Source organism: Nilaparvata lugens, chromosome 1 (assembly GCF_014356525.2).
Source record: "Nilaparvata lugens isolate BPH chromosome 1, ASM1435652v1, whole genome shotgun sequence".
Classification (NCBI taxonomy): domain Eukaryota; kingdom Metazoa; phylum Arthropoda; class Insecta; order Hemiptera; family Delphacidae; genus Nilaparvata; species Nilaparvata lugens.
Window position 1 is genome coordinate 25,513,481 of NC_052504.1, and position 26,117 is coordinate 25,539,597.

At 35.7% G+C, this 26,117-nt stretch overlaps 1 protein-coding gene across 2 annotated transcripts in view; it reads left to right on the forward strand.

The window, feature by feature from the left end:
* Positions 1-6,217: 6,217 nt before the first annotated feature.
* The window catches only part of LOC111047491 (nucleoside diphosphate kinase 7), a 30,457-nt gene continuing 10,557 nt past the window's right edge, over positions 6,218-26,117 (forward strand). The window contains exons 1-8 of one of the 2 annotated variants that reach the window (XM_039423531.1): positions 6,218-6,244; positions 12,909-13,025; positions 14,000-14,166; positions 17,550-17,711; positions 18,399-18,606; positions 20,547-20,661; positions 21,592-21,725; positions 24,946-25,056. In XM_039423531.1, the coding sequence (XP_039279465.1) occupies positions 6,233-6,244; positions 12,909-13,025; positions 14,000-14,166; positions 17,550-17,711; positions 18,399-18,606; positions 20,547-20,661; positions 21,592-21,725; positions 24,946-25,056 (1,026 nt within the window). In that variant the 5' untranslated portion in view covers positions 6,218-6,232. Of the gene's footprint in view, positions 6,245-6,920; positions 7,176-12,908; positions 13,026-13,999; positions 14,167-17,549; positions 17,712-18,398; positions 18,607-20,546; positions 20,662-21,591; positions 21,726-24,945; positions 25,057-26,117 lie in introns of those variants that run through there. The other variant, XM_039423536.1, reaches the window with a different exon arrangement.

The following is a 26,117-nucleotide window of genomic DNA, read 5'->3' on the forward strand; positions in this document are numbered from 1 at the left end:
AGTAGAACTGATTCAAAAAAGGGGCTCGTCCTCAAGCTCAGCAAATGAGTAGAGTGGCCTGTCGTTCAGTTTCAGCTTCACTGTGCTAAGCAGTTTATCTCTTGTAGATTTCTCACTTCGCTGGGCAGCCTGTTGAACATTCGAATGGCTGCTGCTGGGTAGCTGTTGTGGGTGCTGCTCAATCGTGTGTGGGATGCCTCAAGGTCAGCAGCTCGGCGTGTATTGTGGCTGTGGATTTCGCCTCTTCTCGTCCAGTCTTCCTGGTTGTCCATCAGGTGTGATAGTGAGCAGAACACGTATTGACTGTAGATGGTGAGGATCCCCATACCCTTGAAGAGAGGTTTACAGTGGTCCCTACTTCCCGAGAATGTGATTGTTCGGACTGCTCTTTTTTGGAAGAGCAGCACATCCTTTGCTGCTGGTACATGTCCCCACAGGATCAGTCCATACATGATGTGGCTGTGAAAGAGTGAGTGGTATGCCATCACCAAACTATCCCTGCCTACCACATGTCTGAGCTTTTTTAGCAGGTATATTACCCTGGAAAGCTTTCGACACACTTCTGACACATGGTGACTCCATCTCAGCCTTCCATCCAGCCAGAAGCCAAGCAACTTGACCGGTTCTGCCTCCTGCCGTCGCAGTGAGCAAATGAGGGTATTTGTTTTGTCCTCATTCAGCTTTAGTTTGTTTGCTGAGAACCACTTTTTTGCGCTGCTTAACAGTTCTGCAGATCTTGAAATAGCCTCATCACTTGTTGGACCTCTCGCTGCTATTGTAGTGTCATCTGCAAAAATCACTGCTTCCTCGTTTGCTGTGAAATCATTCATGAGGAGAATAAACAGCAAGGGTCCCAACACTGAACCCTGTGGTACACCATGCTCTACTCTCCTGATTCTTGAAGTCGCTCCCTTTATTGAAGTAGCTTGCATTCTATTTTGCAAGTAGTTTGCAATTGTTTTCAGCACGGTCCCTTTCATGCCATACATTTCAAGCTTTTTGATGAGTAAGTCATGCGGCACACAATCAAAAGCCTTACTCAGGTCGCACATTGTGAGGGCCAGGGCTTCACCACCCTCAAAGGCACTTTGTATCTTGCTGATCAGGGTGAGCAATGCACTTGTAGTTGAGCGCCCATTTCTGAAGCCATGTTGGGATTTTGCCAGGATTTCGTTCCCCTCCAGAAATTCTGTGATTTGCACCTTCATTTCTGTCTCAATGACCTTGGACAAAATTGGGACTATTGATATTGGTCGAAAATTAGATGGGATGCTGGTGTCACCTTTCTTGTGAATTGGTATTGTTCTTGAAATCTTCAGTAGATCCGGGAACTTACCCACACTGAGACAATCATTTATTGCCCTTGCCATTGGTCTTGCTATTAAGTGTGCTGTGGATTTCAAGACAAATGTTGACAGGCCATAAATGTCCTGTGTTTTGGAGTTCTTCAATCCTCTGATAATGTTCTGTATCCTCCTTGGGTTAACCTCCTTCCACACATACATACTTACACCACCTCTGGTGTTGATGCCAACAACTGGATCATGGTCGCCTGTTTCGTCCAGGTCCTTCAACACATTTCCAGCAGCCTCAACAAAATAATTGTTGAAATCGTCTGGGCTGAGTGGAGAGTCTACCTGGGGCTTCTTTGGACGATGTTCATTGATCACATCCCAGGCCGCTTTGCACTTGTTATCTGCATTCATGATGATGTTGGCTGTGTGCTCTCTCTTTGCCTGTCTGACATTCCTTCAGTACTCATTGTTTACTCTCAGGTAGAGCCTGTAGCTGTTTTGTCTCTTTTCTTGTGTTTCAGCTGTCTTATATTGATGGTTTAGCAGCATCACTAGGTTCTTCTGCCTACAGAGATTCTCTGTGAACCATGTTCTCTCGTTTGAAGTGTGGAACAGTGGACCTCTATTGAGTCTTGTGGATTTCCTCCTCACTTTCGGGTATACAGAGTTGAAGGCGCTTATGTACCCAGTTATCAATATATCAAATGTCAGTTCTGGATGTGTGGTGCTGAATATTTGATTCCAGTTTATGTTGCTCAATTTCTGACAGAGCTCTGGAATTTGCTCTTCTCTGACTACTCTGGTGTAGGAGCTGTAATTTGATTTCCATGCAGCCTCTGATGCAATTTCACCTTTTCCAGCCTCCTGTTGGATCTGGAAGACAACTGCACAGTGGTCTGAAATCATGGGGTCAACTACTTCAACTGTATAATCCCAGGAATCCATATTTGTTAGAAATGTGTCCAGGCAAGCAGTTCCTCTTGTTGGAAGGTGACTGGCTACAAACAATCCATGATGTCGCAAAAGGTTTGTGAAACTATCTCTCATCCTGGATGGTGTCTCGAGATGTATGTTAAAGTCACCTCCTATCATCACACTCCTTTTGTGGGTTTTTATCAAAAACGATAGGAACTCATCAAACAATGACAGGAATTGATCAAAGTCCCCATCTGGGGATCGATATACTGTGATTGCAATTATGTCATAATCCACTAAATGAATAGCAGCAATCTCCAAAGTGAATTCAGCACTGAACTGTTCAACATCTATCTTAATACAATTCAGGTTTCTTTGCAGATAAACAGCTGCTCCTCCATTCCTATGTAGATTTCTAGTGAATATACTTCCCAGCTTCAGTGATTTGATGCTACTGTAGATTTCAATCTCCTCCTCCCTCAGCCAATGTTCAGTTATGCATACTATACTGGGGTCCAATTCGTCCACGAAAATTTCAAGGACATCATTTTTCGTTCTGAGACACTGTATGTTTGAAAGTATGATTTTGAGTGTATCATAGTGTCTCTGTTCCATCCAAGGTGTAGGTGAGCCTACCTCAGTGTCCTCCCCTGCGTCTTTCTGAATAAAAAACGTCTCAGAGTGACATATTTTGGCCATTTGGTGCTGTCCATTATTGAGTCTTTCATGTCATATTCAACACCCAGTTCAAAGCTGCAGTACGACTCGCTTTTACTCACAAGTTTTTCGACTGTGAAAATACAATTTGGAAATGTCCTGGTCAAAAATCTTTCAACATCCTCATTGGTGGTATCCCTCTTTATTTTCCCCAGGTGGAACCATGCTCTCTTTTCTCCAATGAGAGTAGACAGTAATTCTACATCTTTTGGGGTTGTATTTGACCCTATTATTGTCTTGTTTGCCACATTCACAGTTTTCCTGTTTGCCCTTGTAGCTCTGGCATAGTTCATTTTTGTCTCAGTCATATTTTTTAATGAGTCATCATCTTTAGATAATACAGCCACTTGATAATCTAGTGGGATAGTCTTTTTGGTTCTATGTTTTCTGTTTGATGCTATCTTCCAATCGGAATCATTTTCTTTACACTTAATTGAAGAAAAACTATGGTTATTTACATTTTCTTCAAGTCCATTTCTTCCAGTTACTCATTAACAGAATAGGAAGCTTCAGACTTGAGCCATTTATCAACAGCAATAAAAAACGTTTTCAATAGTAACTGCTTAACATTATATGGTATATAGTAAATTAATTGTAGAACATGCGAAGTTTTTGATACTTATGACGCTTCAGTGTTTAAGTCAATCTAACTGTAAATCTATACATTATAATGACAGTATTTGATTAACTTTGGTTTAGCTACCCTTGTCTATCATTCGACAAAGCCGGTGGTACTATCCTTTTCTAGGTCCACAACGATGCCAATTATGTTTTTGACAGTGTAGAAATATAATAAATTAATGCAGAGAATCAGCATCGCTATTCTCCTACCTTTATCCAGAGCGCAGAGTATTTGTTCCAGCTTCAGCAGTCTCTCCAAAATTACATCTCTAACATCTTTTAAGAAAGCTGGAAGCGCCTCCTAGTGGTGCGCCTGGATACCCAAATGAGGGATGGAGACCTGCATTTGGGGAACTAAATCAAATACAAGCCATTGCGGATCGGTAATAGCTGCCAACATATAAAATTGGTCTTGGCAGCTGGAATAATACGTATGAAGCTCCTGAACAGCTAGTGAGCTCCTGGTCCAATATGGGCGGGGTTGGTGAAAGTTGGATATTGGCAGTGAAAGCATTATTCATGAAATTTTTGGTATATAGTATAGAGAGCGCTTAGTTATTTTGGCAGCCGAACTATCTTAGGATCTCCCGGCTTTGAGCTCCCCCGGTGCATCTGGGTGACACTCAACAGAATTCGAACCCAGCATGGGAGATGCAATGCATCATTTTTCAAATGGGGACTTGGAGACTCCCCAGTATGTGACTGTGGGGCGATGGAGCAGACAGTGCACCACATTATATTTGAGTGTGAGAGACGTGCCTACCTGGGCGAGGCTAACGACTTCACTGTAGCAAGTCCCCGGGCAATACAGTATATTTCATCCCTTGACGTGCACTTATAAAAGTGTGAAATTTTAATAATATTGACAAAAAAAATGCCATACGCTAAATATATAAATAAATACCTTTATCCACTGCCATTATAACATGGACCTCACTATAGCTACCGGTATATCATCCCTATGTTTAGTGTAATGTGAATGTATAGAAATATTTTAATTAAAATTGAACAGATTTTTCTCAACGGAGATTGAATTATAATAATATATGCAAACAAGACAAGGTCAAAATTTTGTGTTCAACAAAAATTCCTCTACAAGATTCATTGTATTTCATATCAAAATGTAACTCTAAGTGCTTTCTTTTACCAAATACAAACGCTTTTTTTTAAGAAGATGAGTTGTCCTATAGTTTTACTCCATAAATCGAGTGTGAATGGAAGAAATTAAAGTATATCATTTTAATTACATCTTGGTTTGCACAATATTTTTCAGCCTTTGCAAGAGAAATGTTACTCTTGAAAGCTTCTTACATAAAATCACTAGGTGATATTCCCAGCTAAGTGTACTATCCAAGTATATTCCTAGTAGTTTCACAGGCTTGAAATAATCATCATTCAAACTCAGATTACCAGTAATTACATTGTTGAGAGAGATTATTATTTGCTCTGTTTTGCTCTCATTCACCCTAAGTAAGTTGGCATTGAACCACATCTTAGACTCATTTATAGTACGTCCCTACTTACCAGAGCTCTATCATCTGCATATATAATATTGAAGAGACAGGAACATTCATTTTTACTAAAATTATTGACAAAAACTAGAAACAGAAAAGGGCCAAGGTCTGATCCTTGAGGAACCCCAACAGTCACATCAAGGAAACTTGAGTTTGTTACTTACTTACTTGTCCAGTCTTCTCTGCAGTCTGGTGACCAGGTAATCGTCAAATATCTTCTCTTCGATGGGGTTTCACGTTAGTCCTGTTGGTCCCCTGTTCGTCCCGTGTAGTGACTGAATGTATATGCTCCTGCACATACTCCATTGTGGTGTAGTACGGTCTCTCTATCAGGTAGCGCTTGAGTGCCTCGGCAAAGAGAGTATCATCCTCAATATTCTTCTGTCTGACTGGCAGTTTGTTGAAGAAGAAGGATCCTGCGTCAGCTGGGGAGTCCTTAAATTTAGCAAGATGGTACCTTTATACCTTTATAACTAAATCTGCATCCTATACCCATAATATGGGATCGATGGCATCAAAAACATAAAATACAATACACAAGAAACAAAAACATACATAAGGCATGTTTAGCAAGACAGCATTTCCGACAAATCATCACTCATATATTCACTAACACTGTAGTATGCCTTGCTTTTCAAGTGCTTGGATACAACTCTCTCGAACGCTCTTAAATCCAACTTTTGAGGTCTTCAGGAAATCTGGAAAAACACCAGTTCTCAGGCAGTCGTTGACAGCTGCTGCCAGGGGATCTGAAATAGAATCAATCACCTCCCGAAGCATATAAGCAGACATGCCGTAGATATCAGGACTCCTGGATGGTTTAAAAGACCGGATTATCCTCCCAAGGGCCATTGGAGTGACTGGATAGAAGACAGAATGGGTGGTACTCGTGCAGCCAGAAGCTCAACTGGATCCTCAGGAACAACAGGCAATGCACTCACTATGTCATTCACTGACTCTATAAAGAAACTGTTGAAAGAGTCAGGACTTGCAAAGTCAAGTTCTCTCCTCGGCATTGATCTATTTGAGTTTATCACATCCCATGCAGTCTTGCAACGATGGTGCATTGGAAGGTCTATGTCCCTGGTGTTCCTAGTATGAAGACCATGTCTGTCACCTCTCAGTGCAGGTTTTGTCTTCTTTGCTAAGATTATTGTCTCCAGGATATATATGGAAATCACTGTGAGTAAATTGTGTTTCTCGAACAGCGGCTTGCAGTGCTATTCAAGCTAACCATTTGTTTTTTATTTTTCAAATAACTCTTGATTAGCATGAGCTCCTCATCTATAATATAATACCAAACTTTTCAAGTTTTTTGCAAAGTATAGAGTGAGAGACAAATCGAACGCCTTGCTTGAGTCCAATAGTAGAGATCCAACTAACTATTTAAGTTAGAAGTGAATCAATAGGCCATATTGATCAGCAATTCAAATTTGAACGATTGCTACTAAACAAACCTCACCTTCTCTTTTAGGTACCTCTGAAACATGATTGAAAAGAATCTTCAAGGGTATGTACTATACAATAGTCAGAAAATAATAAAGAAGATCACTTCCACTTTGTGGATATATTAAATTCACCTGTTAACAGAATGCTCACCAGTAGCTCTGTATGTACGAATTATTTCGGAAATATTTCATCATTGTAAAGCTTAACGACAAAGAATGGATTGATTTTTTTTATTTGCCCAGGCAGTCTGTGCTGAAATGTTTTTGTGAAAATCATGAAACAATTTTTCAACAATTACCCATTTTTTCTCAAATCTTTTCAATTTTGTAGAATAAATTAAACATCTCAATCAATGCTATTCAAAATAATATATCAAATTGTTTGAAATGCTCCAGTACTGTGGCTGAACTTATTCCGTAACTATAGCAACAGGATCAAAGTTTGTTTTTGATTACCATGAATTTGGACTTAGACATTACAGAACTTTGGGTTAAAAAGCAAAAGTAAACATTCAAACAACGATTTTGATATAAAATAACCTGCAAAGTGTAAAACTTTTACAGGTGTTTCTTTTATAATTTCTTCAATTATTATTATTATTTGATAAGTTTAGCATTGACCAGATTTCACGCAATTGCATGATATTTTTATAATAATTGTCATGGTAAGTTTAAAGATGAATAATCTATTTACTTTATTCCTTGGGTAAAGTTATTTGTTTTATGCTGCACTTCATGTTACAATATATAACATACTTTTTCACAAAAATCCATAAACCATTGGAAGAAACACAAGTACCGTATAGTACGGTAGGCTATCTATAGAACATGATCTGCAAAAGTTTCTTATAAAGATTGATCATAAACTGTGTGAATCTAAATTATGTTACTATTATAATACAGTTTAATAACAGAGGTTTTCTTTAAGGAGAATGGCCTGTTCCCTAAGATGCAGTTTATCTTCCGAGTTGGGAGATCGACTATGGGTGCAATAGACCATGTAGCTGAGCTGTTTTGCCTCCTTAGGGTAAACGCGCACTAGCACGACCAAAACCAAGAGCAGTTACTGGTCTGGAACAGCATGACCACAACCTCGACCAAGACCAAAGTTTTACATTTATAAATGTACTGGTCTGGCAATTGGTATGTGCAACCAGAGCCTACTGCTGTGGTCGTGCGATTGATTGTTGTGTCTTGGTCTGACTAGTGCGCGTTGCTTCATATAATTTCAGATTGTCCTGGCTGCAAGTTCTTGTTAGTGCGCGTTTACCCTTAGAATGGTGATCCACTGACTGTGAGATCTGAGCCAAGCTTTTGTCTGTGTGATCCAATATCCATGGTATTCCACTTATAAACCTGAGATCTCAGGTACTCCGCCATTTCCATCTTGGGCTCATACCTTTCTGGAAGGACTCAGCTTGTCCCCCTTGGCGGTGCAAACTCCCAGACTCCGGTGACTTATGAGGTACCTTAGGGATCAGTGTTGGGGCGTGTACTGCTCCTATTATGATAAATATGACCTTGACGACCATTGTTTCTCTTTGATGTTTGCGGATGATGCATCTCCAATGTCGTCAAGTGCTGAGCTTGGAGGCATCTTACTTACTTCCGGTGTCCTTATCACGATCCTAGGAACGGAGAGTTGTCATTGGTTTTCATCCACTCAGGGTTGTCAAAGAGGCATCTAGGGCGTCCTGCAATGTAGTCACTATATATGTGTCAAGTGTTCAGCTTGGAGGCAACTTACTTACTTCCGGTGTCCTTATCACGATCCTAGGAACGGAGAGTTGTCATTGGTTTTCATCCCCTCAGGGTTGTCAAGGAGGCATCTAGGGCGTCCTGCAATGTAGTCACTATATATGTGACTACAACTGCAATGTATGTGTTCTCATTGATATATTATTCTACTGAGTAGAAAGGTCGTTCTATGAAGTACCTCTTCAGTTCCTTTACAAATTGTGTCGGCTCAGTGTGCTTAAGAAATTGTATTCGCTCCGGCAACATGTTGAAGAAATATGACCCCGAGTAATTTAGTGTGCACTTTAATTTGTTCCGCTTGTGCTGCGGAAGATCTATATTATGGCGATTCCTTATGTTGACGCTATGCTGACTGCTCCTCAAAGAAGGGTTTTGACATGTTGCTAGTAGGTAGAATGATATCACAGTGATGACCTTGTACTTCCGAAATAGTGGCATGCAATGTTCCATGTAGTCACTCCTAAGTATTATTCTGATGGCCTTTTTCTGGTATTGAAAAAAACTATTTATGCAGTTGATTGGTGCTGCGCCCCATGCAACAATACCATAGCGCAGGAGTGAGGCAAACAGCGCGTGGTTGGTTGTGAAAGCAGTTTTTTTGTTTGTTGTATTCCTGATTCTTCGGATAACATATAATGCTGAGGCTAATCTTTCACATACCGTAATTGCTTAGTGTGTTCAATCCAGTTCAGGTTCTTGGCAATGATTATGCCTAGGAATTTAGTGTTATCAACTGTGTCTATTTCATTATATAAATACAATCTTCGATTTCCAGGTGTGAATGCAATCTTGACTGTTTACCCTCATTTATTGTTAACTTCAAGTTGCTGCAAATTGTAGACGCTGTTTGAAGAGTTGAGTTGATGCTGCTATACTCCCCTTTTTTCTTATCTACTAGTACGATATCATAGTTGTGTCATCCGCAAATAGGACACATTTGTTACTTTTTCAAGATAGTCTGGAAATCTGTTTATGTATACGAGGAAAAACAATGGATCCAGGATTGACCCTTGAGGCACACCTTTCTCAATTTCTTGAAACATTGATTTTGCACTAGTTATATTACTGTTTGCTGTTGGTAGCCTATTTCCACATATTGATATCTATCTGTGAAGTAGTTTTCAATCCATTGTAGAGCTTTGCCTTGAATGTGCAGCTGTTTCAGTTTTTTTATCAGTATATCCTGGTCAAGATTGTCGAAAGCTTTCTGCAAGTCCATGAATACCCTTGCTTCTATATTTTTATCCTCCCATGTATCATTCACGACCTTTAACAGGTAGGCTATGGCTGTATTTGTGCTGTGACCCTTTCTAGAGACATGTTGAAATGCTGATAGCAGACCATCATTTTCAAGGTGGGCAATCAGTCTATTGTAAACCGCACGCTCTAAGATCTTGGACAATTGGTGGGTTAGATATTGGCCTATAGTTGTTTGGATCGATTTCATTTCCCTTCTTGTAGATTGGATGGACACGAGATATTTTTAGCTTCTTTGGCAAAGCCGATAGAGGCAGAGAGCTATTGTGAAGTATTGGTTGCTTGATCTCATCCTCGCAAAATTTAAGCACTTTTCCAGATATTTTATCAAATCCTGCGGAGTTATTTGACTTCACATTCTCAAGAATTTTGTTAATTTCTTTATATGTTGCATAGTGAAATGCTTCCAGAACAGGCACATCACCAGCTGTATCTTATGTAGTAGGTTCTATTAGTAAGGATTGACTATTAGAGGTAGTATCTGGATTTGCAGTATGTAGCTGTTGGGTAAACACTCTATTGAATATCAATGTTGCTAATTACAATTTTATCTGTTATTAACTCTTGATCCAGACATAGGTTCACATCACTCAGTCTTTTTTATTTTTATTTCATTCATTGTTTACGTTTCTCTACATTTCTTTAATTTTATTTTTTGACTGTTGTATTCTGTCCATTGTGCAGTATGTTCTTCTTCTTTTTATTTCCATGTCGTACTCAAATTTAGCCTTGTTGTATTTATTTTTGGCCTCTATCAAACCTGTAAGTATGAAGTTGTTGTGTAAATGTTGTAGAGAGGCTTTGAGGCTTAATATCTCATTATCGAAGGCTACTTTCCTTGTTGATGATGTCAACTTATTTGGTCCTCTTGGCATCACATGGTCTAGGCTTGTACGCATTATTTTCAGAAATTTGTTATATTTTTCATCAATGGACTTTGCTTTGTACACCTGCTTCCAATTTGTATTCTTCAACAACTCTGTTAGCTTTGATGTGGAGAAGTTTCTGGCATAATCGTAAGTGGCATTGTAGTTTTTACATCTATTTTTCAATCAACACAGAAGCTGATAATAATCTTAAAGTGCTGTAAAATGCGCCTGAACATGTAACTCCTCTTGTGTTAGGGTGGTGTAACAGCCGTCAATGTTTGTTTTAGATATTGGGGTAATCCTAGTTACCGGTATGTGGTGAACTCTGCAGCCATGTTCAGATAATGTTCAGTTTCAAACACTTGTTCTTCTGGTTTGCAGTATCCTTTCAATTCAAGCTATTCTATTTTCACTGGAAAGCCATTTTTTGTTTACAGAGCAAAGCCACCCCATAAGTGTCTGGTACGACAGTAGCTAGTAGTCATGTTGAAGCCCTCCATGTTGGTCAGTTTCGGATGATCATTTCTCAAACCATGCTCAGAGATGATGAGAATGTCTGGGTTGTATTTGCTAAGCTCTATCTGTAGACTATCCAATTTGCTCTGGAGACCTCTCTGAATATTAAGGTGCAAAACAGTCAAGTTTGTGCCTATTTTCCTTTATTTTGTCACAGATACCGATATATCTATCCCGTTTGGGTAGCACTTTGCACTTTCAGCGAGCCCATCACTCAATTCCTCTTGAATGTTTACCTCTGTGTACCTCATTACGCAATTACTACATTATCTGTGGATCATCTTCGATCTGCCACTTTGTGGCTCCTGGCTAATCGATTCCAGCTGAATGAGGACAAGACACAAAGTATCATCTGCAGCTTGTTACGAGAAGAACTGCGTGAGCCTCAGAATCCAGTGAAACTTCCACACCCGTCCGTCCATTGCCATCCTTCTTATCTCCAGAACAGTCTTCCCTCTTCTCCTTCCAATCTCCTCAACTCTGTCCTCATATGAGTACCTCGGTCGTCCTACAGATCTCCTCCCCTGCACTCTCACGTTCACATATTGTTCCGCTTTTCTACTGTCATCCGCTGTACATCTCCATACCATTTAAGCGGCCTCATTTCAATCGTCTCACATCTTCCATGCCAACTCCCTCTCTTATTCTGGTGTTTCGGATTCCATCCCTCTTTGTCTTCCCCAAGGTTTTTTTATGACATTCCATTTCCACCGTTATTATTTTATTTCCAAGGCATGATCTCATGAGCCAGCTTGGACTCCCGTACAGCAAGATTGGTTCAATTATTGATCTGTATACTCGGTTATTTATCCCCTTACTGACCTCTTTTTTACCAAATATACAGTCCTTGACAGAATAGTAAGTCAGTGAACCTCTCCACACCTTGTTCAGAACCTCCACATCCATTTTTCCATCTTCAGAGAACCATGCACTCAGCTGGGACATACATACAGCTCTATAGTATTCACAGTCAGAAGTGCAGCTTTTTTTTTTTTGAAGAGGAATAATAATGTTTTCCTTCCATTGTAAAGGAACTCCTGCTGCCTTATTAAACTCAACAAACTCAGCAGTTTTCCTGTCAGGATACCCCCTCCCCATTTCATCAATTCTGGAGCAATGTCCAGAATGTCCTCCCTGCATGTAATTAATAGTCCACAAAACAGCTGTTTTTCCACTAAGTTACATTGAGATATTGAATTGCATGCGTCATTGTATGAAATTTATAATCCACTCGACAGCTGATTTATGATGAATTATTCTATAGTCTGATTTTTACTCGAATATTGGCGTATGAAGGAGGCTCCTTTTCCTTCCTTTTATATTATCATTGAAATGCAAAATTTCCAAAAACCTTGTACATTAATCGACGCGCAATTTAAAAAGGAACATACCTGTCAAATTTCATGAAAATCTATTACCGCGTTTCGCCGTAAATACGGAACATATAAACATAAAGAGAAATGCAAAACCGTCGACTTGAATCTTAGACCTCACTTCGCTCGGTCAATAAGTTGCTGACTGCTGGTCATTTGTTCAAAACACAAACAAACAAAATATAATCACATGTTAACGGGCGGACGGTACGGAGTGCCAAAACTATGCATTATTTTACTTTACGAGTCAATCTATCACTAATGAAAGCAGTTAGGGAGCTGCAGATCATGCAAAGAATAGTTCACTGTTCCATTCTAGAATACAGTAGTTCACTGGAAGATACCCGAACGCGTTTTTGTTGATCTTTGTCAAAATACAGAGCTATGATGATTTTAAACAAAATGTGGCACGGAGTGCCGTCCTGACCGTGACCAAGGGTTGAATTAGTTGAAAGACGTAGGCTACCTATTCAAATTATAGATAGACTTATTTAATAATAATACTGAGAAAAATTTAGCATTTTTGAGACTCCATCTCAGAACCCTCAGGGACACAAAGACACAATGTCCAGATTTAAATGCAAATTTGTATGCAATTTATCATTCTTTTATGTAAATTTTTCAGGCTGATGATGCTCAAGTATCCAAGTACTCTTTTCTAGCAGAATGGTATGATACAGAAGCATTTCTTCTTAAGAAATTCCTGTTGTTTTTCTTTCCATTCGATTCAACATTGGAATTGGTAAGTCTCTCATTCAATTAACTTAATACTCTTTTAAAGTTTTCTTAATAAAACATTTGATGCTCACAGTTGAAATTTGATGAGCAAACTATGAATGAAGTATCAATAAATTCATTCAGTTCATTTTCATAAATAACTTTTCTTATTAAATCTAAATAACTTTTACAACTGCTCAATTTGTGGTAACACTCATATGGGTGTTCAATATGATGAGACTAGCGTAAATAAAAGTACCTAGATTTTACATAATTATTATTATCAAGTAATACTTTAAGATATATTATTGAAGATTTATATATTAAAAGTTCGTAGTTTGTATAAACTGAATTCCACTCGCCTGATAAGATTTCTTTCAGAGACGCTCTTTAACATGGGATAATCTTGTATGCAGTTACAATGTATGATTTATTCCTTCCTTAGCATAACAAATATTTTTTTATGGAGAATCTATATCTAGGAATTTATTTTACAGAGTTTGCGTATTTTTTTTTGCAGCCATAGTTTCAAGAAGCAAAATATACATCCGATAGGCCAAATTTTCACTAGCATAGGTAACAGAGGACCTCCATAAAATCACAACGCAAATTAACATGCAGACAAACATAGCCTATACATGACGAATATGCTCAAAATATATTGTTTATTGAGACAATTCAGTTATATATTGGATAATTCATGAGATCTATTCAAGTAGCAAGCTCTAGGGATTTGAGATAGAAAAGTATGTGATCGACATATTTTATAAGATTATATTTGGATGATATTGAATATCAATTTCAATTCCAATAGAATATAAAATTCAACGACAGAATTCAAAACGTGGGTTTGGAATTCTAGAAAGGAGGTTTCCAAGTATATTTCATTTAATTATTTATGTGGTATGTATGTGAATATTTTTGATTTTTATATTACCATCGTTAACTTTCAATGAACAATTAATTGTTAATATAGAAAATTGCTTGTATTGTTTTCAGTATGACCTCAAGAATCGTCGCACTTTCCTCAAACGAACTACAGTACCTGGTGTGAGATTGAAAGACCTCTTTATTGGCAATACAGTTGAAGTATACTCTCGACAGTTGAAAATAATCGATTATGGTGATGATACGACAAGGAGCAAAATGTCTATTTCTTTGCAAAAGTAAGTTTCAATATACAGAGTGGGTGAAAAGTCCGGAACGGCTTAATATCTCATACACAAAGGTAATTTGATAGTGGGTGTGATTGGGTGGGGATCCTACTCAAATTGAAAATACTACTTTACTATGACTTCAAAAATCTGGTACGCCATCTTGGATCCGATTTATTGAATGCAACTTTATTTTTTTTAATAGGAAGGTGGTCATGCTATACATGATTTCGATACGAGATTTCAAGACAAAATGAATGGCAAAAACCGCATATCTATATCTCAAACCGTTCAGAAGACATTCACATTATTAATCAATACGGCTTATGTATTTCATTTCTGATATGCATGCTAATGATTAATAAAGTGAATATCTTCTGAACGGTTTGAGATATCGATATGCGGTTTTTGCCATTCATTTTCTCATGAAATTTCGTATCGAAATCATCTATCGCATGGGCACCTTCCTATTTAAAAAAATAAAGTTGCATTCAATATTGCGGACCATATTTTTAAAGTCATAGTAAAGTAGTATTTTAAATTTTAGTAGGATCCCCGATCACACCCACCATCAAATTACCTTTGTGTATGAGATATGAAGCCGTTCTCGGACTTTTTCTCTTCTTTCTGCTTCGAATAGTATTGATTAATAATGTGAATATCTTCTAAACGGTTTTTTATATCGATATGCGGTTTTCGCCATTCTTTTTGTCTTGAAATCTCGTATCGAAATCATGTATCGCATGACCACCTTCCTATTTAAAAAAAATAAAGTTGCATTCAATATGGCGGACCAGATTTTTGAAGTCATAGTGAAGTGGTATTTTCAATTTGAGTAGGATCCTCAATCACACCCAACGTCAAATAATGTTCGTGTATGAGATATTAAGCCGTTCTCGGTCTTTTCACCCACCCTGTATATAAATATTTTAAAATAATCTTCAGAATAGGTTGGTTCTGATTAATAATTATGACCACCCATGCTTCACAATGGTCTAATTAAAAACTTGACCTACTGGAATTTTGAAGAATTTAAAATAGGCATATAACCATCCTCAGTAAATTAAGAATCTGTATGCAAAATTTTGAAGTTGATTAGTCTAGTAGTTCAGAAGTGATGAAGCGTCATTTGTGAATTTCCTATCCCGTACGTATATAAGCCAATTCTTCCCTCCATTATGTCATTATATTATAGATAATCCAATCCTGTGTTTGGTTTTTTTTTACTGAGGCTGATGCCCACATGAGCTCTAGGCTTGTGCGTGGGTGATGAGGCGAATGATAATAATAAGAGACGAATGGACCTACAGTTTTAGGTGGGTTCCGAACCACCGGGAAATGATTCCAAAACTCGTTAATCTTATTCAGAGGAGTTGGCTCAACCAGTCACCCTTCCAATTCGTAGTTTAGCATTACCGGTAGTCTGATACCAAGTTGCTATTCATAATTAAAAACTTTGAGAAATTAATATGGGCGTCCTTATATAGTTCATACAACATTGGCCAAAATTCATAGAACTTCTAGTATCTAAGCCAAAAGTTCACTGACCTTAACATCCTACCTAACAAACACTGGATTGAAGGTTTGGTCTTCAAGAAAGAGTAGGAATAGGTCTATTTGATATAAAGTAAAAATATGAAAACCAGTTTTCAAATTAAAATTTTGTTCCCACTTGTCCTTATTAAACTCAAAAGCAAATCAAATTGTGGTCAAACAGTATTTTATGAAACTATACGCCTTCAAATCAGCTCTCATGAAATACACACTTGAAACTGCGCTTTTAGTGTAGCCTATTCGAATTTTGGAAGCAAATAATAATTTATAGTGCAGATTTTTTAAATACTTTGAATTCAATTCTACGATCACAAACAATTTTTTTGAATCCATAATCTCGATGTAGCTGCAAACACATTACTGAGTATCTTATACTTTTCTTTTTTGTGTTGCGAAATTTTAGACTAACTTATGCTAAGCCTATATTTGAATCGTTTTCTGTATTCGCCTGGGAGGGCGAATCAACGTTGGAAATAGAGACAGAGATAGAGTGACAGAGCCGCAGTCACAGAAACGAACGCAGTTGCTAAGATGACCCAGTACTCAGACTGAACGAAACCAATTTGGAATATGTTTTCAATCGTCTATAATTTATTAATATCCTGATTGTAATGATATTTGGAACTTCTCATATTCCATTCCATAACAAAATAGAAAGTTTCAACACTTCATTCTCTGTTTCATACTGATTTAAATCTTAAAATTTGTATAGTTATAAAATTTATAACTATATTATTTAATGATCAATGGTGTGGATACTAGTTCCACATAGCTAAACTCAGCGTTTGATGCATGATTTCCTCAAAATTTATTTCCTCACTATTTTAAGATAGGTGTAATCCAATTTTATTTTATGCGTCACTTTTGGAATAGTAATTCAACATTTTCCAATATCACGGTGATAATAGGTGATAAGGTGTCATTTTGTTACAAAACAATTCAAGTTTAAGGTGTGGGTGCTATTTTGGTTCGATGTGTCAGCCATTGGTAATGCGACATACATCCCACCTATAATCGATTTTTCGCCACACTCGTATCAGCATATCAGGCGTAACTTGTGCATCCACAGCGATCCGTTTTCGGAGGTCATTAAGATTGAACATAAACCTTATCCCTAATGAAACCCCACAGGAAGAAATCCATTGGTGTTAAATCCGGTGAGCGAGGTGGCCATGCAATTGGCCCTGCATGGTAAATCCAGCGAAGTTGAAATCAATTGTGTAGAAGATCCCGAACTCCTCCGTGGAAATGAGGTGGTGCACCGTCATGCTTAAACTAAAAGGGCACTTGTTCAGCATGACGATGCACCACCTCATTTCCACGGAGAAGCTCAGGATCTTCAACACAATTAATTTCAACTTCGCTGGATTTATCATGCGGGGCCAATTGCATGGCCACCTCGCTCACCGGATTTAACACCGATGGATTTCATCCTGTGGGGTTTCATCAAGGATGAGATTTATGTTCCGTGCATTCGAATCGCTGCGGTGCACAATTTACGCCTGATATGCTGGTACGATTGAGACAAGAAATCGATTATCGGTGGGATGTATGTCGCATTACCAACGGCTGACAGATCGAACCAAAATAACACCCACACCTTAAACTTAAAGTGTATTGTAACAAAATGGCATTTTTCTCAATTATGTAAGTAATTTTAATAAATATTTATGTGCTTTCAAAGTTGTAAAGTTCTTTTATAATCACTCTGTATAATTCATCAAAAGGTTTGAAAGATTCATCGATTTTATTCTTCTACTAGATGCTCTGGCCATCTTAGATTGTATTATTTCAGATAATAATTCAGGTTTCTAAGAGTAATTTATTTTCAATATTCACAGAACTTTTGGGATGATTAAACCTGATGGCTTGAAGCACAAAGGAAATATTTTCAGAACAATTTACAATAATGGGTTTGTAATATCCAAACTGAAAATGGCTGTTTTGACTAAAGATCAAGCGTCTCATCTCTACGAACAACATAGGAGTGAATCATTTTTCTCGTGAGTATTTGCTCTTATAAGAATTTGTTCTTCACTAATTAATTCAACTAGAGCGATAAGATGGGTTTCTCCAATTCCTCAAATAATGATATTTCAGACCGTTGAACGCATGCTAAATAACCACTACCACCAAGTTGTTCTACTCTCTGTGAAATGCAAGCAGTTATTTTTCTTATCTATACTATTCCCAGTCACCGTATAATTTGACTTAATGCGCTCAATCAATTTTGACTGTTCCATCAATAATAATGGTATGTTCCGGACAAATGGCGAGTCAGAAAAGGCATCCGTCTTTGGAAAAAAGCCAAAACTAGGAATAAGGCGAATGCAGAATCTGCGTTAAGAAAGTGTCAAAAAGACGATCATAATCTAGGAGCAATAGTGATATCAAATTTGCATAAAGGGCGTAATCTCAGCTCAAAACTTAGTATCAGCTAAAAAGGTGTGCAAAACAAACGGTTTTCAATCAAACGAACAGCAATATTCAAAAATTGAAATTGATTTTTTGATAAACCTTATCATATTTCGAAATATTATTTATATATCCAATCATGTATAATATTATTAGATGCCTACTTATATCTAGTTATATGAAAAGGCACAACAGGCCGATGTGCAAGGCAAAACGGTTAATAACTGTTAACCAACTGTTTTTGTTTGATGTCAGTGATTCTTAAACTGTTTCAGGTATCTGATTGAGCATGTAACGTCGGGCCCTGTGATTGCGATGGAACTGATCGCAGACCGAGCGATTGCAAACTGGTCCCGATTGGTCGGACCCACTGATCCGCTAGAGGCCCGAAGGTCCGCGCCCAAGTCCATCAGAGCCTGCTATGGCGAGTCAGTTAGTCACAATGCAGTTCATCGAGCCACATGCGAGGAACATGTTCAGAAGGTGATTCACTATTTCTACTTTATTACCATTTCAATGTATCCGTATTTTTATTCCAAAAACCAATTAATTTGATTTTATACTACTCGAGACTCTAAACTCTATCTGCGTTTGAAATCACTCAACAGAATCAACAATCACTCAACAGATTGTAATCACTATGTATGAACAGGTAATAACTTGAATAATGATTATTCCTCTCATTCCAAAGGTGTGAATCATTAGGCGTGAATCCTGTCCCAAGCTATCAGCTTCTTTCCTTTTTGTTGGTGGCTGTTTGTTTTAAGTAAGCAGAACATGGTATGCAGCATAGAAGTTTCAACTTTAAATTTGGTTACTTCATATGATATGTTATTATCTGATATAATATTATAAATAAATAATTCAATGTTTTTCAAGTTTTGAAAACTTTAAAGTTTACAGTTTGGTGCAATATTTTTATTATTATCGGTTTTTAATCTTATTAAATTCTAAATTTTGGTTTGTTCATTTCTGGACTCGGAATTTGATTCAAAATAAAGCAACATAACCTACCTTTTAGACATTGGCTTACTACTGTAAAATTCGGAAAGGGAACAGTTTTTGGCTAGTCCTGTTGGTCCTTTTCTAATCATGTATGTGATTTGTGCATTGGTTAATAAATGGATATAATATACAGGGTATTTCAGAAGTAGTGTCGAACATTCTAGGGTATTGTTCCTGGATGATAGGAGACTACAAATGTCGTATTTGAAGTGTCCAAAACTCAGCGGTTATCTTTATAGCTGCCATTTTGTTTTTTCACTTTTTTATCTCTAGAACGAAATGTTGTATTGATCTGAAATTTGGCATGCATATTTATGATAATATAAAGCCTCACCTTTAAAAAATAAAATAAAAAAATTTTCTTTTTGAATTTTCAAAATGGCGGCCATTTTTAATTTTCCATTGCAAATTTCACGAAAACCGTTCACTTTACAAAAAATTTACAAGAGACAAAAACGTTAGCAAATTTTATCAAGATTCCAATGATACCTTATTTATTAAGATTGGTCAAAGAATAATAGAAAAATTTATTAATTCTGTACTGCATGCATGACCAGTCTCACCATTTAAACATCAATGTTAAATTTTCAATACCATTGTATTCAAGATGGAGCTTTGAAACTCGGAATGACTCCATAATATGACCATCCAGCTGATTTTACAATGTTCTTCAGATGATATTGTTTGTTCATGGTCATGCATGCAGTACGAAAATAATTAGTTCCTCTGTTATTCTTTGACCAATCTCAATAAATAAGGCATCCTTGGAATCTTGATCAAATTTTCTAAAGTTTTTGTCTCTTGTAATTTTTTTGTAAAGTGAACGGTTTTCGTGAAATTTGCAATGGAAAATTTAAAATGGCCGCCATTTTGAAAATTCACATCGAAAATTTTTTATTTTATTTTTTAAAGTTGAGTCTTCATATCATAAATATGCATGCCAAATTTCAGATCAATACAACATTTCGTTCTTGAGATAAAATTTCCTAAGTGAAAAAAACTAAATGGCAGCTATAAGGATAACCGCTGAGTTTTGGACACTTCAAATACGACATTTGTAGTCTCCTATCATCCAGGAACAATACCCTTGAATGTTCGACACTACTTCTGAAACACCCTGTTTATTACTTACCGTAATATGATATTTTCAAAATATTTTCTTATTACCTATGAGAAGTGTGTAGTATGGGCGTAACCCTAGAATTCCCATTGATAAAATTCACGGAAATAATTAAAATAATCTGACGTTCCAACCATGTTTAACGTTGAGTTAATTAGAGAATGCTTTGAATCACTCAGAATAAAGATTTTCTGGAGAATTTTGTTTAAATATAAATTTAAAAAAATGTTATTATCCATTTCATTGTGGCTGCATTTTCAATCCGGATAACATTTATATGTTCTTTACTCTTTTCCAGGCAATTGATATTTTCTTTCCCACTGAGCCTACGGAAATAATAAAATCTCCCAGTTCTTGTGCAAAGTTGAAAAATACTACTTGCTGCATAATCAAACCTTGTGCAGTTAAAGAGGGTAAGAACCCTTTATTATAATCTAACCCAAAAACAAAAGAACCCGATTATTACATTGACTTCTACCTAATAGCAAGCAATAATATATAATATATTTTTAGGTTTATTAAAATATTTTTTTAGGTTTGTTACTCAACCCAGAGCATTCATATTGGACTTTTTTGTGTCATGTGAAAAAATGTCTTGTTCTAGTTATGTTGTATCTGAAGAGACAAAAGATTTAAAAGTGTGTGATTCACGACAATTAGATGAATTGAATTGATTCACGCCTATTTTTTTAGCATGAATACTTTCGAATTCGGAGAATGTAGAAGGATCGGTATTATTGTTTCATAATATGTTATGTAACTATTTTACAATTCAATGATATTCTTATTTCCAACCAAGGAAAAATAGTCCATAATCCATCTAAAATTTCGAAATTTTTATTGTCTGGGCATTTCGAATAGGTATTGGTTGGAATTTATTATTTTAAATTTGTATTGTTTGTGAATTTCGTAATCACCGATTACGATATTGGTATTGTTTGGGATTAATTTTAAATTAAATCGATTCATAAACATCTAAAAGTCCTTTTATACAATAGTCCTTTTATAAAATATATAAAAGTCCTTTTATAAAATATGTGTGATGGCACATACAATATACGGTAGGTGGCACATACCGGTAAAGGTACTAAAAATCTAGTGTTTAAGCAGCTTTTTACTGCATTATAGGACACCCAAGTCTTTAAAAAGAAGTTCTTTGCTCCGTCTAAAAATGTATATACAGTACAAGTATTTTTGTTAATATAACAATATATATATGAAGTAGTATTAATGTTTCTAGTATTTCAATAAAATTTACCAGTGATTTCAATAGGTTACTCTTCTATTGAAATACAAATTATTCATTATATGAAACAATCATACAGAAGCTGAAATATTTTCAGGTAAACTTGGCGATATAGTATCAACCATAACTGAGAATGGGTTTGAAATAACTGCTATGCAGATGTTTTTCATGGATAGACCAAACGCTGAGGAGTTCTATGAAGTTTACAAAGGAGTTGTCAACGAATATCAAGTATGTTTCTATTTATGCATAGCCTAAATTCATTTATTCATGTAACAGCTAAAACCTAATGCTTTATGTTTACTTAAACTTATTGAGAATCGTTCACTAATAAATTATTGAAATATGTTTTCTAAAAATATTTTTATGTTTTTCAAGTTTTGAAAACTTTAAAGTTTACAGTTTGGTGCAATATTTTTATTATTATCGGTTTTTAATCTTATTAAATTCTAAATTTTGGTTTGTTCATTTCTGGACTCGGAATTTGATTCAAAATAAAGCAACATAACCTACCTTTTAGACATTGGCTTACTACTATAAAATTCGGAAAGGGAACAGTTTTTGGCTAGGCATGTTGGTCCTTTTCTAATCATGTATTTGATTTGTGCATTGGTTAATGTAAATGAATAAATGGATATAATATACAGGGTGTTTCAGAAGTAGTGTCGAACATTCTAGGGTATTGTTCCTGGATGATAGGAGACTACAAATGTCGTATTTGAAGTGTCCAAAACTCAGCGGTTATCTTTATAGCTGCCATTTTGTTTTTTCACTTTTTTATCTCTAGAACGAAATGTTGTATTGATCTGAAATTTGGCATGCATATTTATGATAATATAAAGCCTCACCTTTAAAAAATGAAATAAAAAAATTTTCTTTTTGAATTTTCAAAATGGCGGCCATTTTTAATTTTCCATTGCAAATTTCACGAAAACCGTTCACTTTACAAAAAATTTACAAGAGACAAAAACGTTAGCAAATTTTATCAAGATTCCAATGATACCTTATTTATTAAGATTGGTCAAAGAATAATAGAAAAATTAATTAATTCTGTACTGCATGCATGACCAGTCTCACCATTTAAACATCAATGTTAAATTTTCAATACCATTGTATTCAAGATGGAGCTTTGAAACTCGGAATGACTCCATAATATGACCATCCAGCTGATTTTACAATGTTCTTCAGATGATATTGTTTGTTCATGGTCATGCATGCAGTACGAAAATAATTAGTTTCTCTGTTATTCTTTGACCAATCTCAATAAATAAGGCATCCTTGGAATCTTGATCAAATTTTCTAAAGTTTTTGTCTCTTGTAATTTTTTTGTAAAGTGAACGGTTTTCGTGAAATTTGCAATGGAAAATTTAAAATGGCCGCCATTTTGAAAATTCACATCGAAAATTTTTTTATTTTATTTTTTAAAGTTGAGTCTTCATATCATAAATATGCATGCCAAATTTCAGATCAATACAACATTTCGTTCTTGAGATAAAATTTCCTAAGTGAAAAAAACTAAATGGCAGCTATAAGGATAACCGCTGAGTTTTGGACACTTCAAATACGACATTTGTAGTCTCCTATCATCCAGGAACAATACCCTTGAATGTTCGACACTACTTCTGAAACACCCTGTTTATTTTCAAAAAAAATGTATCTTATTACCTATGAGAAGTGTGTAGTATGGGCGTAACCCTAGAATTCCCATTGATAAAATTCACGGAAATAAATAATCTGACGTTCCAACCATGTTTAACGTTGAGTTAATTAGAGAATGCTTTGAATCACTCAGAATGAAGATTTTCTGGAGAATTTTGTTTAAATATAAATTTAAAGAAATGTTATTATCCATTTCATTGTGGCTGCATTTTCAATCCGGATTACATTTACATGTTCTTTACTCTTTTCCAGGCAATTGATATTTTCTTTCCCACTGAGCCTACGGAAATAATAAAATCTCCCAGTTCTTGTGCAAAGTTGAAAAATACTACTTGCTGCATAATCAAACCTTGTGCAGTTAAAGAGGGTAAGAACCCTTTATTATAATCTAACCCAAAAAACAAAAGAACCCGATTATTACATTGGCTTCTACCTAATAGCAAGCAATAATACCTATATAATATATTTTTAGGTTTATTAAAAATATTTTTTTAGGTTTGTTACTCAACCCAGAGCATTCATATTGGACTTTTTTGTGTCATGTGAAAAAATGTCTTGTTCTAGTTATGTTGTATCTGAAGAGACAAAAGATTTAAAAGTGTGTGATTCACGACAATTAGATGAATTGAATTGATTCACGCCTATTTTTTTAGCATGAATACTTTCGAATTCGGAGAATGTAGAAGGATCGGTATTATTGTTTCATAATATGTTATGTAACTATTTTACAATTCAATGATATTCTTATTTCCAACCAAGGAAAAATAGTCCATAATCCATCTAAAATTTCGAAATTTTTATTGTCTGGGCATTTCGAATAGGTATTGGTTGGAATTTATTATTTTAAATTTGTATTGTTTGTGAATTTCGTAATCACCGATTACGATATTGGTATTGTTTGGGATTAATTTTAAATTAAATCGATTCATAAACATCTAAAAGTCCTTTTATACAATAGTCCTTTTATAAAAATATATAAAAGTCCTTTTATAAAATATGTGTGATGGCACATACAATATACGGTAGGTGGCACATACCGGTATAGGTACTAAAAATCTAGTGTTTAAGCAGCTTTTTACTGCATTATAGGACACCCAAGTCTTTAAAAAGAAGTTCTTTGCTCCGTCTAAAAATGTATATACAGTACAAGTATTTTTGTTAATATAACAATATATATGAAGTAGTATTAACGTTTCTAGTATTTCAATAAAATTTACCAGTGATTTCAATAGGTTACTCTTCTATTGAACTACAAATTATTCATTATATGAAACAATCATACAGAAGCTGAAATATTTTCAGGTAAACTTGGCGATATAGTATCAACCATAACTGAGAATGGGTTTGAAATAACTGCTATGCAGATGTTTTTCATGGATAGACCAAACGCTGAGGAGTTCTATGAAGTTTACAAAGGAGTTGTCAACGAATATCAAGTATGTTTCTATTTATGCATAGCCTAAATTCATTTATTCATGTAACAGCTAAAACCTAATGCTTTATGTTTACTTAAACTTATTGAGAATCGTTCACTAATAAATTATTAAAATATGTTTTCTAAAAATATTTTTAATTGTTCACTTATTTGTAACTGTTAAACATATTGAAATACGTTTTAGCCAAATCTTATTGATTTTTTTTAGCAAAAACGTATTGAAATATGCTTATCAAAAACATATTTGGGTTCTCCTCTAGAATTTTTTTGTAGAATTTAAATTATATTAACTTTTTACACATTATATTTACCTCCGCTTGAAATGAAATTGCTTTCATTGGTCCTTAATTATTTCAGGCCATGGTTAATCATTTGATGTCAGGTCCTTGTATTGCCTTGGAGATATCCGCATTCGAAAATGAAGACACAGCAGTGAAATTCAGGGAACTAGCTGGTCCTGCTGATCCAGTATGTATTCATATGCATTTTACAATTAATTTAAAATGATATATAATAATAAATTATTCTAATAGAGCTTTTTGTCTTGTTTAATTATTCTAGAAGTTTTTTGTTTATTCATTAGGTTAGCAAAAACATTACAAGGATCGGAAAAGAAAAAAGAAGAAAATATTACTAGTATCCTCTTTTTACTTTTTATATAACCACAACTAGTTTCGAGCAATCATGCCATTTTCAAATGTGAAAATGATTTTGCCATTTGAATATGGCATGAGTGCTCGAAACTTGTGTTAATATAAAATATATAACGAGGGTACTAGTAACTCCTATAATAATTAAATATAATATATTTCATTATATAGGTACTTGAAATATACGGGACTAGGTTTCATGCTTTAAATGTCCATTGTCATGTTATATAGGATACGTTCAAATAATGGAAAATCAAAACTTGAAATCCCAATTTTCCACTTGAATTGGCTTTGTTGAACGAAAATAATACTTCAATATTGAAATTAATTCTTCTGCAATAAGTTTAATTTTCAATATCATAATCAACATTTTGAAGATTATACAAGATATAATATTTATTACAGTTGTATAGCTTGATGATTGACGTTTTTTGATGTGGTATCAAATTTTCCACTTTGAAACAGTAATTACATGTTTAGTAGCTTCCGGACACGTTACAAGGCACTGAGCTATGGAGTCACCTTCTTCACTCTTATTAAGTCTCATCTGTCTTTTGGAATACTTTAAAGAGAAAGCTATTGGTGTAGTGGTCGCGCTGATAAGCTATCGATAATAATATAAGCTAAGATCCATACACTTGCTACTCCCTTTGTAGGGGTGATCACTTGCAAAGCCGAACTCCTCTAAACAGCATTTATGAGCATTTATGAAAATCGCTTCCAGGTGGTTCGGAACCCACCTGAAGCTGTAGGTACACTCATATTTCACCATCATCCGGCTCATTACTCACGCACAAGCCTAGTGCTCATGTGGACATCATCCTCAGTAAAAAAGTTGATCTGAAAACAACAGGTTCTTTTATAACAGATTAATTTTAC